Source organism: Leptonychotes weddellii, chromosome 7, assembly GCF_054177405.1.
Source record: "Leptonychotes weddellii isolate Sample4059 chromosome 7, ASM5417740v2, whole genome shotgun sequence".
Classification (NCBI taxonomy): domain Eukaryota; kingdom Metazoa; phylum Chordata; class Mammalia; order Carnivora; family Phocidae; genus Leptonychotes; species Leptonychotes weddellii.
In genome coordinates, this window is record NC_138375.1 from 56167576 (window position 1) to 56181062 (window position 13487).

At 42.1% G+C, this 13487-nt stretch overlaps 1 protein-coding gene and 1 long non-coding RNA gene across 5 annotated transcripts in view; both read right to left on the reverse strand.

Moving 5' to 3' along the window:
• The window catches only part of UBTD2 (ubiquitin domain containing 2), a 62915-nt gene extending 54402 nt beyond the window's left edge, over positions 1–8513 (reverse strand). The window contains exons 1-2 of one of the 4 annotated variants that reach the window (XM_081826319.1): positions 8311–8425; positions 861–964 (exon numbers count right to left, since the gene is read on the reverse strand). Coding sequence is in view for 1 of the 4 variants with exons in the window: in XM_081826317.1 (XP_081682443.1) it covers positions 8311–8380 (70 nt within the window). In the remaining 3 variants the exon portion in view is untranslated. Of the gene's footprint in view, positions 1–860; positions 1723–8306 lie in introns of those variants that run through there. The other 3 variants (XM_081826320.1, XM_081826317.1, XM_081826318.1) reach the window with 3 other exon arrangements.
• Positions 8514–10095: 1582 nt separating this feature from the next.
• LOC145722473 (uncharacterized) lies at positions 10096–13437 on the reverse strand. The gene is made up of 3 exons (XR_014146775.1): positions 11309–13437; positions 10855–10990; positions 10096–10545 (listed from the first exon to the last, which is right to left on the reverse strand). It is a non-coding gene; the product is annotated as an uncharacterized LOC145722473 (long non-coding RNA).
• Positions 13438–13487: the final 50 nt, after the last annotated feature.

Below are 13487 nucleotides of genomic sequence, written 5' to 3' on the forward strand. Positions count from 1 at the left end.
ATGAGAGGGGGGAGGGTCAGAGGGAGAAGCAGACTCCCTGCCGAGCAGGGAGCCCGATGCGGGACTCGATCCAGACTCCAGGATCATGACCTGAGCCGAAGGCAGACGCCCAACCGACTGAGCCACCCAGGCGCCCCAGACTTTTTTTTTTAAGATTTTATTTATTTATTCAACAGATAGAGAGAGAGCAAAAGTAGGCAGAGTGGCAGGCAGAGGGAGAGGGAGGAGCAGGCTCTCTGCTGAGCAGGGAGCCGGACGTGGGGCTCGATCCCAGGACCCCAGGATCATGACCTGAGCTGAAGGCAGCCGCTTAACCGACTGAGCCACTCAGGCGCTCTGGGGGTCAGACTTTCGATTTCAGCTCAGGTCATGATCTCAGGGTCATAGGATTGAGCCCCGGATCGGGATCCTTGCTCAGCGGGGAGTCTGTTAGAGATTCTCTCTCCCTCTCTCTCTCCCCATTCCCTTCTCTCTCTCAAAAAAAAAAAAGTAAATGCTTCCTATTTCACAGTACGTATGTCTCTCTCCAACTGGTATAAAATTTTATGCATTCTGCTTATAAAGCCTCAGAGCTACCAATGCAGAAAATATGAAAAATTTTTACTTCCACTGTCACATTTGGTATAAGCACAGACTAAATCTCCATTCCTCCTCATGCTCAATTCCGCTTCATTTTTAATTATAGACACAGCCCTAAGAGTAGAAGCATAAGAAAATTCAGTAAACAACCTTGTTAGATGATGTATAGAAATACAGGACACTGAAAATACATAAAGAAGAGGAGATAACGAATGATATTCTTGGTGAAGAACGAAAACAAGCTTCTGTAGAGAAATGTGTTTGCTCTAACATACACTAACCTCAAAAGGGCTACTGGAATATTCTGGGGTTGAACGCTCAAGAAGTCTATCTTGAGTTTGGACGTGAGTAACAAACTACAGGTAGAATTTCTTCAGACACCACACTAGAATGAGAAGTTAACAAACCAAATTATTTTCTGAAATTATAAGAATGGTCTGTTCAAACACAATCAGATCTGTAAGTTTCACAGGCAGACCGGATTTCCTATGTTTCCCAATAATTCAACAAAATTCAGTATACTAAGCACCTACTATGGTCAGGCCCTGATTAGAGGTAATCACCTCATTTCTCCATCTTCTGTGAAATTTTGATGACTCAATTCTTAGTACTTTCCTCCCCTTTTCACTTACTTATAGCAGTCATTTTTTTTTTTTTTAAGATTTTATTTATTTATTTGGCAGAGAGAGACATGGCGAGAGAGCGAACACAAGGAGGGGGAGTGGGAGAGGGAGAAGCAGGCTTCCTGCTGAGCAGGGAACCCAATGCGGGGCTCGATCCCAGGACCCCAGGACCATGACCTGAGCCGAAGGCAGACACTTAACGACTGAGCCACCCAGGTGCCCCAGCGGTCATTTATTTTTACACCTTCAGTCAACCTCCCACAGCTGACTCCAAAATCCACATTCATAACCCGAACATCTAGGAATTCCATACCTAAACTTCTTCACCATCCTACATGATGTCCCAACTTAAAAATTCTGTCAGCTAAACCTTAACATACTGAAAGGCAAACAACAGCTTGCCCCAGATAGCTCTTTCTTATTCCCCAAAACCTGCAAAGCCACCTCAATATTCCTGGTTACCCAGGTTCACAAATATGGGATTACAGATCTTCCCCAACTTATGATGGTGTTACATCCCAAAATAAACCCATCATAAATTGAAAACTATGAATCCTAAGTTGAAAATGCATTTAAGGGGCGCCTGGGTGGCTCAGTCAGTTAATTGTCTGCCTTCAGCTCAGGTTATGATCCTGTGTCGGGATCCCTGCTCAGCAGGGAGTCTGATTCTCCCTCCCTCTCTTATAAATAAAATCTTAAAAAAAAAAAAAAAAGAAACTACATTTAATACAACTAACCTACAGAACATCCTTAGCCTAGCCTACCTTAAATGTGCTCAGAACACTTACATTAGCCTACAGTTGGGCAAAATTATCTAACATAAAGTCTATTTTATAATAAAGTTTCGAATATCATAAAACTTATTGAATACTATACTGAAAAACAGAATGGTAATTATATTGGTTGCTTACCCTCATGACCCTGACCCCGTGGCTGACTGGGAGCTGCAGCTTGCTGCCACTGCCCAGCATCACAAGAGAGTATCATACCACCTATGACCAGCCACAGAAAAGATCTAAATTTAAACTCTGAAGTATGGTTTCTACTGAATGTGTATGTATCACTTTGCACCATCATAAAATTGTAAGATCGAAAAATCCTAAGTTGAGCCATCGTTAAGTCAGAGACTGTCTATACTTTACTTTCTTTTATGTATCCCTATATCCAATAAATTACCAACTCATGCCATTTTTTTCCTATTGGGTTCCTCCCTTTAGTCTCTTCCCACTGTAAGCAATTCTGTGCCAGTGCTTCTCAAACCTTAATACGCATAGGAACCATTTGACAATCTTGTTAAAATGCAGATTCTGATTTACTAGGTCATGTGTGGGGGGGCCTGAGATTCTATACTTCTAACATACTCCCAGGTTATTGCAGAGCTGCTGGTCCAGGGACCATACTTTTGAGCAGCTCAGATCACTACTTTCTTTTATTCCCTCAGCACTTGCACAGTTTATCCTATGGTATATTTATCTGTTTACATAGTGTTTTATACTTATTTCATATATGCATATTTTATTATGCTTTCCTAAAAAAGGATTTTGACATATTCAAGAAATAAGATCAAGATTCCTTTTTTTGGAAAAACAGCAACCAACCCAATGTTGGGCATATTGTGGATACTCAATGCCTATTGATTGTAAAATGCTTCTGCAGAAAATATAACAATCATCTCTTAAGAAGTTGAAGTAGGTTTATGGACTACTTTTGTCAACTTTTTAAAAAGCATTTCACTGCTAATCAACCTTTTCACCATATAAGACAGAAAAGAAACTTAAAACAGCTTTCTATTCATAGTTAAGAAAGCAAATAGTTAAGTTAGACTTGTGAATTATTGGTTATAGATTTATTTTTTTCATCAGTAAAGGATTAAATATACATTTATTTTTTTTTTAAGATTTTATTTATTTATTTGACAGAGAGAGACACAGTGAGAGAGGGAACACAAGCAGGGGAGTGGGAAAGGGAGAAGCAGGCTTCCCGCGGAGCAGGGGGCTCGATCCCAGAACCCTGGGATCATGACCTGAGCCGAAGGCAGATGCTTAACGACTGAGCCACCCAGGCGCCCCTAGTTAAATATACATTTTAAAACAAAAACTAGAAGCCCAGGCAGCAAAAGAAAAAATAAACTGGACTTCATTAAAATTAAAAACTTTTATGTATCAAAGGACATCATCAATAGAGTGTAAAGGCAGGGGCGGGGGGAATGCAGGGGGAGGAGCATAGCGAGAGGGACAAGCAGACTCTGCTGAGCACAGAGCTAGATGCAGGACTCGATCTCAGGACCCTGAAATAATGACCTAATCTGAAATAAAGAGTCAGATGTTTATTGATGTGAGCCACCCAGGTGCCCCCTGGGGGGGGGGAAGTGAAAAGACAACCCAAAAATGGGAGAAAATATTTGCAAATCATCAATGTGATATGGGTTTAATATACAGAATATATAAAGACCTCCCACAACACAACAAAACCCCCCCCAAAACAACCCAATTAAAAAATAGGCAAAGGACTTAAACAGACATTTCTCCAAAGAAGATAAACAAATGTCCAAGAAGCACCTTAATTAAAAGATGCTCAACATCACTAGTCATTAGGGAAATGCAAACCAAAACCACAGCGAGATACCACTTCATACCAACTACAATGGCTATAATTTTAAAAATGGGAGAGAAGTGTTGGTGAACATATGGAGAAACTGAAACCCTTGAATACTGCTGCTGGAATGTAAAACAATGCAGCTACTATGGTAAAGTAAAGCAGTTCCTCAAAAAGGTAAACCATATAACCTAGCAAGAATTACCATATAACCTAACAATTCCACTCTTAGGTATATTATAACCAAAGAATAAAAAACAGGGACTCGGGGCGCCTGGGTGGCTTAGTCGTTAAGCGTCTGCCTTCGGCTCAGGTCATGATCCCAGGGTCCTGGGATCGAGCCCCGCATTGGGCTCCGTGCTCCGCGGGAGGCCTGCTTCTCCCTCTCCCACTCCTCCTGCTTGTGTTCCCTCTCTCACTGTGTCTCTCTCTGTCAAATAAATAAATGGAATCTTTAAAAAAAAACAAAAAAACAAAAAACAGGGACTCAACAGCTCTTTGTACACCAAAGTTCATAGCCACTTACAATAACCAAAAAGTGGGAACAGCCCAAATGTCCATCAATAGAAGAATGGATAAATATGTGGTATATACATACAATGGAATATTATTCAGCCATAAAAAGAATGAGGTACTGATACTTGCTACCACAGGATTAACCTGAAGACATTATTGCTAACTGAAATATACTACAAACAAAAGGATAAATATTGTATTATTCCACTAACATGAAATATCTAGACTTGATAAATTCACAGAGACAAAACCTAGATTTAGAAGTTAACAGGGGTTGGGAGAGAGGACCAGCGGTACTGCTTAATGGATCCAGAGTTTCTGTTGGGAGAGATGAAAAATTCTGGAAATACATAGTGGTGATGGTTGCACACTGTGAGTGTAGCTAATGCCACCGAACTGTAGATTTAAAAATGGTTAAAATGGCAAATTTTGTATGTATTTTATCACAAGTTAAAAAATGAAACTAGAAAAAAACTTTTTATTACAGCCCTGAGTTCAAGTTTGACTGCCATTTGTAAGCTATTTGACGTTAAGCAAGTTATTTAATTTCTTCCAGCTTCAATCCATCCATAAATTAGAGATATTATCCACCTCCCAGAGTTGTTGAAGACTAAATGAGAAAACAATCACTTAGCACAACACTTGTTACATAATAAATACTGGATAAATGGTAGTTATTATTCAAAAACCACTGTTACTCATCAAGTAGGTAGTCTATAAGGCTACTATAAATGGATATCCAAAAGAATTCCATGATATTCTCAAGACATCCTGAAATAAAGAAATGAATGCCCAGCAGTCAGTTATCCTGCGTAAACCTGGAAACTTATGACCACCAAGGATTAGACCTCTTGGGGTATCACTGAACGTAATAATAAATGATACACCCAGAAAGTGAGAACCTATTTTGTACATCATTACGTTCATTAAAGAGGTAAACAAAATAAGAAAAGAAGCTAGTTGGCTCTCTTCAACTAATTTCATTTTACTGTTTTTCCCCACATATTTATTTTTAAAAATCATGAGATTTAATTCCTTAGCCAATGCCATGGACTAAAATAAAGCTTTGTCTAGAGGTCCTGAGTTCCAACCCCAGCATCACAATATCATTATAAAAAGGCAGAGAACCATAAAGAATATGCTGTCTAAAAAATGTTCTAGGAGCATGGAAACTTGGAGTGAACTGTTAAATAATCTTGGATAATGTATATAATATGCTTGTCTTGATGAAAATTAGGCATTTAAAAAATAGTCAAACTAGCTGAAACTCAAAAACAATTCTAGGCAAGGTATGCCAGAGGGAAGACACTACAAATGATTCCAAAATAACATGTAACACAAGTCTTATAATGTGAATTAAGCAATTTCCGTATTCTATGGTCTTTTGCAAAAATTTCCCAAATTCCTTCAGAGAAGTAAATCACCAGGTAAGGAAGCTTTTCTCCTGTACTGCGATTAACCTGCATACATAAGAGACTTAGATCCAGAGGGAAAGGGAAAGTACAGTGTCTCAAATGGCCAAAAAGGTTTTTTAAAGTCGTTTCAAATCAATCTAAAATGGTGAGATTCAACATTACATTCAACAACATTGGTGAATGTAATTAAAACAGTCAGGAAAAGCATCAGAAGACTTTATTTTACTTCATGTTGATAAAAGAATTTTTCATAACCCAAACGTCCTGACTAAAACTATGAACCATTATGTTTGAAAAGCGAATGATCTATGCCAACACCCTTAGGAAAAATAGTTTTTCTCTTCTCAACAAAAACCTACTATAATAAGCAAAAACTAATGTGTTAACGTGAAACACTCACCTGAGCTAATTCCTTTAAACCACAATTAACTCTTAACTACCATGACAATAATGACAAATAAAGGCTTCCATAATTAAATTCCAGAAACAATCCTTTTATCCCACACAGCTCCTTCCTCCATCCAGTTACACGAGGCCCATACTTCCTCTTCAGGAGAAAATAAAGAGGTTTGGTAGTTGGTGTTCCTTTTTTCTAAACTTTACTTTGGAAAGGTATAGCGCAGCTTAAAGTCCAGAGAACTCAGTTCTCAAGGAAACTGATACTAGGGCTATCTAACTAGACACCACTGGTAATAAATTACCAGAAGCTAAGACTTCATGCTTTTAAAAGCCCTTGCTAATAATGCCTGGCTGTCATAACTCACATTACCAAAAGGCTTACATAAATTGGTTCAAGTTCATTACCGAGACGAGAAAAATGTTTATTAAAAATTTTGAGTGCAAAAAAATTAAATTTATTTGAAACTAAACACTACCTATAGCACGGACTAATATATTTTGGTACCATTAATGATCACCTCAATTGCAGGAAGAATCACTGTGACCCCCAATTTGACCTTACCCCAGAGCTGTTTTAAAATCATGCCCTTTTGGGCGCCTGGGTGGCTCAGTCGGTTAAGCGACTGCCTTCGGCTCAGGTCCTGATCCCAGGGTCCTGGGATTGAGTCCTGCATCAGGCTCCCTGCTCTGCATGGAGCCTGCTTCTCCCTCTCCCACTCCCCCTGCTTGTGTTCCCTCTCTCGCTGTGTCTCTGTCAAATAAATAAATAAAATCTTTAAAAAAATAAAAAATAAAAAAATAAAATCATGCCCTTTTTATCTCCTGCTTTGCTGTCACTGAGGATCTCACTGTTAATGTGCCAAGTAATAATGCTATGACATGAAATGCACTATTAAACAGTGTTTTCATGGACAAGTTTTTTTCAAGACACACTTCACTGAACTCTCAAAATACCTGCCCAGGATTTAATCATACAGGAAACCCACAGATTTTAATGAGGTGGCATGGCAAAATATCATGTAATTCAGGAAATTCATCAGTCAAATGTTAGGTGTACACAGTTTATAAATGGAGCTCAAGTGAGAGGGCAAGCAACTGGTCTAAAGAAAAAGTTGTAAACCCTCTCATCCCCAAACGACTTAGCTTAGGAACTTATAAATATGCCCCACATTCTGAGACATCTAACAGAAGGTTGGAACAAAACCTACACTGTCATCTTTGCTATTCCTAGCTGTTTCTTCTTTCACTAAAACATTCTGCCCTCTACACAAGCTATAGAGTGGACTCTGCCAAAGATCATTTAAGTAAAGGCAGATTATTATACCGCTATACCACAATGCCGATTGAATTAAAAAGCTCTCCCCACCAAACTATTTACAATAAATTAGAAGTGCGTTCCGTGTCAGAAAACTTTTAAAGTACTGATCCTACGGGGCTGAGTCGGACTCCTGTATTTGTACTTTTATCCTACACATTTTCCTTTACGTAAGGCCGATAGGAATTTGACTAGCCCACCCCGACAGCAAACTGGCCCAACACCCGCATGCCGTAGCAAGAAGCCACGTTTTCCTCGGGCGGACTGTTTCCCCACCCCTCCTTAAAATAATGCGTGTGGCCACTTGAGACTTCCCCAGCCAAGCTCCAGAAACTTGCAGGTTTAAATGGCCAAACTGGAACCAACCAGGGCAGCTGTCATCTGAAACTCAGGAAAGCTGAGACCAGCCAACTCTGCCGAACGAGGAAGGGTGCGGAGAGATGTGGCGGGGCCCGTCGGAGGGAATGCATTAGGCTCCCCTCCCCAACCCCCCATCAATTCGCTTTTCTGCAACCCCAGCGCCGCCATCCTGTTCCTGAATAATTAAACGGGCTGGGGAGGGAGTGAGGTGGCCAAAGAAGGCAGTTTCTAGTCCGAGTTTCCCAAGCCGAGGCGGTGGGGTCGAGAGGCCAAGGGCTACATCCCCGGCGTGCGAAGGACTTTCCTCTGGGGCCGGGAGGGCAGGGGGCGACCCCGCGGCCGGCGGGGCGGCCGGAAGCGGAGCGCGGGGAGTGACGTGGAGGAGGGGATGACAAAGGGGCGCGGGGGCCCCGGCCGCGCGGCCCGCGGGCCCGCAGGGGCCGGGACAGGTGGCGGGGCCTGGCCGGGAACAATGGGGGGCCGAGGCTGCCCCCTGGCGCTCACCTACCTCCGGTGCCCTCCGAGTTCTCGTTGAGGCTGCCCGAGGAGTCGTGCTGGGCGCCCACACACCCGCCCATGGGGGCCCCCGGCGCCTCGTCCGCCACCTCCGGGCGCTCGTCCGGCCCGCCGCCGCCTCTGCCTCCTCAAGCGCCGCCGCCGCCGCCGCCGCCACCGAGCCCCGGACAGGCGCGCCGCTCCGTTCGCCCGCCGCGGCCCAGCCTCCGCCCCCCTCGCCGCTCCACCCACCGCCTTGGCTCGGCCCCTTCCTCCGCGCCCACTTCTACCTCAGCCCCCGGGCCGCCCGCCCGGCAGGCCTGACCCGCGCGCCGCCCTCGCCTCCGGCTCGGCCCCGCCAGGCCAGGGCTGGCCCATCCCGGGCGGGCCGCAGCGCCCGCCTCGCCCCCTCACAGCCCCGCACACCCGCGTCCAGGCGAGCCCCGCACCGGCGCCGCCTGTCCGCCAGGCCCCATCGGCCCCCGCCCCGCGGCGCCGCCCTCCGCACCCGCGGCCTGGGCTCCGCGGGGCCCGCCCGGAACGGCCGGCGGGGGCGGGGCCGCGGGAGGCCGCGCGCTGATTGGCTGCGGGATGGGGCCGGAGAGCTAGGGCGGTGGGGAGGAGAGGGGAGGGGAGCGGAGCTCTGATGCTGAGGAGCGGAGGCGAAGCGGGGATCGGTCCGGGGGAAGAGGCAGGGAAAGGAGGCGAGAAGGGATAGGAAAAGAAAAGAAAGGAAAGGGAAAAAGGGAGAGGCAGCAGGAAAGGAGGAACAAAAGTGAGAAAGGAGAAGTGGAGAGGGGTGAAATCGAGTTTCTGGCTCCTCCTCGGGCGTCAGCTCTTTTTCTTTCTCGTGGAAGCGGGTCGGAGGGGGCACAGAGAAGTAGTAAAAGAAGCCTCGCAGACGGGGACGAGGCTGGTTCCCAAATCACTGGCGGAGGTGGGTGGGGGGTCCTACCTGAAGGTTGAGGTCCGAGAACCTTTGAGGTTTGTATAGAATTCAGTGGATTGGTACGCGGAGTCTGGGCTTCCCCTCGTCTGCCCCGCTCCCAAGCCCCCCCACCCAAATCACTGTGCCCCATTATTAGACGTAGAGGCGGTCATTGTGGTTGCAAGCTGGACTCAGATTACAGAGGCGAGGCATTCCGTGTAGGAGAGATAAGCGCTGACAGTAGTTTTGAGGGCGTGGGTTCATTTCATCTTCACGGGATTGATTATTCAGACACAATGCTACGTCTCAAGATCTTCCCTTTAGGTATCTTAAATCGTCTTTAGAACAAAATGAAGTATAAGAAAAATAAAATACCCTGCTTTTTCTAAACTGCAATTTGGTACATGGGCCACGCCCGACATTCTTGGCGGTCGCTAACCTAATCTAAGCCAAATTGTTAATGGTCCCTTCAGAATTGTGTCCTGCTATGATGCCTTAAAATTTTTATCAGCCTGCTTGGGCCTTTATAAAGCTTATTTCTGCCCAAGCTGTTTTAACTATCTGCTCCATTTTTATATCAGACTTTCTTTTTTTAACATCCTGGGTCGGCTTTTGCTTAGCATTAAAAAAAATTTTTTTTAAGTGAAATACCTAAGAAAGAGACTCTGCAGCTTGGAATTTGCATATAAATATATTTTCATACACTGCTGGTGGGAGTATAAATTGGTTCAATCTTTTTGCAAAGTAATTTGGAAACAAGGATCAAGAACCTTAAAAATGTTCATACACTTTGATTTGGGATTATCCCACACACAGGTATCTAGCTCATAGAAATAGTCCAAAATGCAGAGAAAGATTTCTGTCCTTGTGTTTATTTGATAATCAGATAAAAATGAGGGTTTGACAAACAAAATCTTATACTTACATAAAAGCACAGAAATGTCTGGTGAGAAATAGAAATCTGCTGTATTAAATTTATACTGACAAATTAGTGTTGTCCTGGATAGTCATGAAAATTCAAAAAAGCTTATATACCATCATGTTTTTATGAGTTTTCAGAGGTTGCTCTGACATTCAGGTACTGTGTCACAAAGCCCTCTTCTATCTGATCATTCTCAGCTGAGTATTCACATTGGCAGACAGACATCACTTCATCGCTTCCCTGAAGGAGAGAAGCTGCGTGTTGAATATCTTCAAAGGGGTTGCTTTGTCCTGAATTTTGCTCTAGAAATTGCAGAAACCAAGACTTCCACAATGTCTACTAAACAGATGATAGGCACCCAAGTGATGAGTGTTTCTGACGAGCACTGAGGAGTTGCCCTAGGAAGAGAGAGCCATGTCATTGAGAGGTTTTCAGTTATGGGTATTCTCCACCTTGCTTTTATCTTAGAGCACAATCACAAGTTCCCAGGAGACAGAGTCATGTGGCAGTTAAGGGCTCCGGCTCTGCTATCAACTTCCTGGGTTGGAATCTGGCTTCCATTCTGTACTAGCTACATGACCTTAAATTTCTATACAGCTCAGTTTCCTCACCTCTAAAACTGGGCCAGTAACAATGCTCTAAACTCTGTGGGGGCTCTTTATTAACTCTCCTCTTCTTCATGTCTAGCATCACCTATTTAAACTTACTGCATGGCTCAATCCACTTAAGACCTTCTATAGAAACAGAGCCTTCCGGGTGGCTGGATGGTGGACACTGGGGAGCGTATGTGCTCTGGTGAGCGCTGTGAATTGTGGAAGACCGATGAATCACAGACCTGTACCCCTGAAACAAATAATACATTATATGTTAATTAAAAAAATTAAAATAAAAAAAACAAAACAGAGCCTTCTTTGTGCACCCGTGTATGTGCTTCTCTATTTTTTATAATGTCTTTATTGAGATAGAATTCATATACCATGTATTTCACCAATTTAAAGTGTATGATTCAAAAAAAATAATAAAGTGTATGATTCAAATTGGTATAGCCACTATGGACAACAGTATGGAGGTTCCTCAAAAAGTTAAAAATAGAGCTACCATATGATCCAGCAATTCCAGTTCTGGGTATTTATCCGAAGAAAATGAAAACATTTGGGGCACCTGGGTAGCTCAGTCGGTTAAGCATCTGCCTTCAGCTCAGGTCATGATCCCAGGGTCCTGGGGTCAGGCCCCATGTTGGGCTCCCTGCTCAGCTGGGAGTCTGCTTCCCCCTCTTCCTCTGTGTGTGCTCTCTCTCTCTCTCAAATAAATAAATAAATAAATCTTTGAAAAAGAAAAGAAAAAAAAAAAAGAAAATGAAAGCATTAACTCAAAAAGATGTATGCACCCCCGTGTTTATTGCAGCATTATTTACAATAGCCAAGACATGGAAACAAACTTAAGTGCCCATCAATAGATGAATGGATAAAGAAAATGTGAGATATACATACATACACATATTCACACAATGGAATATTATGCAGTCATGAAAAAGAATGAAATCTTGTTATTTGTGACAACACGGATGGACCCTGAGGGCATTATGCTAAGTGAAATAAGTCAAACAGAGAAAGAGAAATACCTTATGATCTCACTTATATGTGGGACTTAAAACAACAATAAAAACAAAACCACTCCAAGCCCACAGATACAGAAACTGATTGGTGGTTGCCAGAGGTGTGTGTGTGGGGGGGGGTGGTGGCAGAAGAATGGGTGGAGGGGTCAAAATGTACAAACTTCCAGTTATGAAATACGTAAGTCATGGGGATGTAATGTACAGCATGGTGACTGTAGTAAACACTATATTGTATATTTGAAAGTTGCTAAAGGAGTAAATCTTGAAAGTTCTCATCACAAGAAAAAAAATTTATAACCATGTATGGTGATGGATGTTAATTAGACTTATTGTGGTGATCATTTTGAAATATATACAAATATTGAATAATCATGTTACACACCCAAAACTAGTATGTTACATGACAATTATACCTTGATTAAAATAATAAAAAATAAAGTGTACAACTCAATGGTTTCTAGTATATTTACAATCAATTTTACAATCAATTTTAGAATATTTTCATCACCTCAAAAAGAAAGTCACCGTCTTCGCAGTAGCAGTCACTCCCCATTTGCTCCCAGCTCCCAGCTCCAGCCCAGGCAACACTAATCAATTTCTTGGCTCTATATTTTGTCTATTCTGGACATTTCATATAAATGCAATCATATTTGGTCTCTTGTCGCTGATTTCTTTTATGTAGCATAATGTTTTCAAGGTTCATCCATATTGTATAATGTATCAGTACTTCATTCCTATATATGGATGATTAATTTTCTATTGTGTGGATAAGCACTTGTGTTTATTCATCACTTGATGAGCATTTGGGTTGTTTCCACTTTTGGGGTATTATGAATAAAGCTGTTATGAACACTCATGTACAAGTTTTTGTGTGGACATATGTTTTCTGTTATTCTGGGCATATACCTAGGAGTGGAATTGCTTGGGCCTATGGTAACTCTATGTTTAACTTTCTGAGGAATTGGCAAAGTATTTTCCAAAATGTCTGCACCATTTTATATTCCCACCAGTAATTTATAAAGAAATGTGAAATGGTACAGCTGTTTTTGATATGTAGAGTATCTTGCTGTAGTTTTGACTTGTACTTCCTAATGATTAATAACGTTGAATGCCTTTTCATGTACTTACTGACCATTTCCAAACATTTTTGGAAAAATGTTTACTCACTTTGCACATTTTTAAATAGTTTTGTCTTTTTATATTGAGTTGTAAGGGTTCTTTCTATATTCTGACTACAAATCCCTTAGCAGATATATGATTTACAAATATTTTCTCTCATATTTCCATAATTTTCTTGATAGTGTCCTTTGAAGCATGAAAGTTTTCAATTTTCATAAAGTTCATTTTTCCAATTTTTTCTTTGGTTACTTGTGCTTTGGGGCTCATGTCTAAGAAACCACTGTCTAACACAAAGTCATGAAGATCTACACCTCTTTTCCTCTAAGAGTTTTATAGTTTTACCTCTGACATTTAGGTCTTTAACCCACTTTGAATTAATTTTTTTAGTTTGGTGTGAGGTAGGGGTCCAACTTCATTTTTTTGCATGTGGATTTCCAGCGTTCCACAATTTGTTGAAAAGACCATTCTATTCTCCCCTGAATTGTCTTCGCATTCCTGTTAAAAAGCAATTAACATAAATGTATCAGTTTATTTCTAGACTCAATTCTGTTCCATTAGTCTCTTTTTTTTAAAGGTTGGGTTTGTTTGTAAGAAAGCGCTATGCCC